At 44.2% G+C, this 2,708-nt stretch overlaps 1 protein-coding gene across 1 annotated transcript in view; it reads left to right on the top strand.

The window, feature by feature from the left end:
- Positions 1-2,708, top strand: part of LOC107099528 (arf-GAP with coiled-coil, ANK repeat and PH domain-containing protein 2-like) — a 26,447-nt gene that overhangs the window by 20,980 nt on the left and 2,759 nt on the right. Inside the window, exon 18 of the mRNA XM_015397689.1 lies at positions 1,314-1,395. Within this exon, the coding sequence (XP_015253175.1) occupies positions 1,314-1,395 (82 nt within the window). The remainder of the gene's footprint in view (positions 1-1,313; positions 1,396-2,708) is intronic.

The following is a 2,708-nucleotide window of genomic DNA, read 5'->3' as shown; positions in this document are numbered from 1 at the left end:
ATCCCCATCCCTACCCAGAGGTGCATTTAAAATCTTATGATGTGTGGATTAGTTTCATTAATACACACAACACGGGAATTTGTTTAATTTGTGCATTTCCACATATTCACACACATACAGTGTAAATTTAGTATAGCAATGTCTTTAACACTAGAACTCCCAAGGCTTTCACTTTGACGGTTCTGAGATTTTAAAGGGAAAGAACTTTATTTAGAATTTATGGTAAAATGGTAAATAGCCTGTAATTATATAGCGCCTTTTTTCAAGTTAGGAGACTTGACCAAAGCGCTTTACATTACATTCAGTCGTTCACGCATTCACGCACACACTCACACATTGGTGGTGGTGAGCTACATTGTAGCCACAGCTGCTTCTGTTGCTCATGTTAACTGACTTTTCCTCTTTCTATATTTCCTTCATTTTAATGTCGTTTTTTTAATTAAAATAAAACATAAAAAATAAATGTGGTTAATTCTACCTCCATCACCCACAGCTCTATTAGTTGCATTGTAAATTCTTCCCCCGGTTGATTGACGTTTGGTACTGTTGCCTAGCAACCAACATTCTACCTTGAACTCTTTGGCTAATACGGAAAAAAATGGCTTTCAGAAGAAATCTAACAGGGTAGGAAGCGGCTCAGACTCTGACAGCGAGTCAGAGGGTGATCACCCACCCCCCGGGAAAACGCAGAGGTATCAGTGAACCATCAGACAATAGTAAAACTTTTGTTCAAGCACTGCACCAGCCCTTGAACTGCTAAAACAAATGCAGGCAAACCACACGTTACCGGCCGCAGTAGAACTTGTATGTCATAAATGTGAAAAGGTGGTCTGCAGGAAATGTTTAGGGGGAATCAATCAATTTCTGTAAATAAAATTGTAATTTCAAACTTTGAACCTGTGTAGTAAAACAGTCTTACTCTAAAGATTTATTTTTAATATAAATTTAGAACACAAATAATAATAGCATGCAATACTACCTTTGAAAGATATATAATAGACCTGTTTTAAGGTTTATGGATACAGTGTGTTTTGGGTGTCATCCAGGATTCATAAAACAGTAGTGACATCCGTAACTTTAGTACGATTGCATCCTAACTGGCCACTAGAGGGCAGTGCTGAAACACTGAATGGCTAATACCAACCATGTCATGAGGAATCCTGAGCACATACTTCACATACTAAATGAAATTTAATTTTCTATACACTCTAAGTCACTGAGAGGGCCTCACGGAACCTCGTAAAAAAGAATTTGGCCCCAGGGATAAGGGGCAGCCGCATTGAGGTTGTAGCAGCTTGTGAATGTGCTTGGAGTAACCCATGATGCTACAGGACATATGGCCTCCAGTCAAAACCCCCTAATAGCAGCCCAGAAGGTGGAGACGTTCCTGGTAAAGTGGGCCTTTAATTGAGTGGGAGAGATGTTCAGTTAGAGGACAGCCCCGCTTGGAACCTCCATAGTACACAAAAAGCTGGTCTGACCGCCTTACAGTTTTAGCAGCAGCACTATAAGCCTCCAGCGCCTGTACAGGAGACAACAATTTAGACCATTCCTCAGTTGTACCAGACTGGCGAAGGTTAAGTCTTTTTGAAACTGGGCCAACCGCAACAGCTGGTTACAATGTGAATGGGCCAACAGATTGGGCACAAACGCAGTGTTGGGCCTCAAGGTAACACCAGAGCCTTTTGGATCCCATCAGAGACATAAGGAACTAATGGAAAGGTCATTTAGTTCTAAAACACTCTTAGTTGATACAAGGGCTAACAAGAAGACAGTCTTATATGAGAGCCACTTGAGCTCTGCTTGCACATAGGGGTCAAAAGGGGAACAGAACAAATTGTCGAGAACGAAGGAAAATCCCAGTCAGGTACTCGGGGAGGAGCAGTGGGGCCAACCTTTGAGCACCTCTCAGAAAAGAGAGAGCAGACTATGGCCACTATGGCATCTTTTAATGACCGTTCAGGTCATTAAAAGATGCATAATGACATGAGATTGCTGCCACATAAAAGTTAAGGGTCAAAGGAGACACAACCCTTACCAAATGAAGACTGGAGAAGCTCCAGAACTTCGGGCACCTGGCAGGAAACTGGGTCCTCATTGCGGGCCGAGCATCACTGAGACAATAGACGCCATCTATTCTTGTATTGCTCCTGAGCGGAGGGTGCCGTAGCATTCAGTATACCCGCAGCAGGACAAGTTGAGGGTTGGGGTGCAGTATTCCTCTCCCCAACTGAGACAGCAGATCCCTCCTGGCTGGAAGATGCCATTGGACCCCTTCAGGAGATCCCTGGACACCTTCAGAAGTTGTGCAGATCTGGACTTCCCTGATAGTTGATGTGGTAAACCACAGAGGTGTTGGCCTCCTGCAATGCTGCGTAACCAAATCCCTCCACCACAGTTGCACCAACAGCATCCTGAAGCAATTCAGCATGTGCAAACAAGAGGTATGCCAATGAGTTCCAAAGGCGGCCAGCACTTACTCCTGCATTGTATGCCTTACTGAGGAGGTTATCTGGGACTTGACATTGAGTTTGTGGGCATTGAACATAGCTCCAATCATTCTGCCATGAGCGCAGGGCCTCATGGGGCGACATAATTAATGAGGCAACAGCAGGTTCAAGTGCTGGCATACAGTCCAGGCCAGCCCTGGCGTACTCATGCTGGCAGCCAGGTACCAAACAGCCAATGCGCACAGTGTTGACCAATTA

Source organism: Cyprinodon variegatus, unplaced genomic scaffold, assembly GCF_000732505.1.
Source record: "Cyprinodon variegatus isolate N-32 unplaced genomic scaffold, C_variegatus-1.0 Scaffold881, whole genome shotgun sequence".
Taxonomy (NCBI): Eukaryota; Metazoa; Chordata; class Actinopteri; order Cyprinodontiformes; family Cyprinodontidae; genus Cyprinodon; species Cyprinodon variegatus.
The sequence above is the reverse complement of the archived record's forward strand: the minus strand, read 5'-3'. Positions and strand labels throughout refer to the sequence as shown.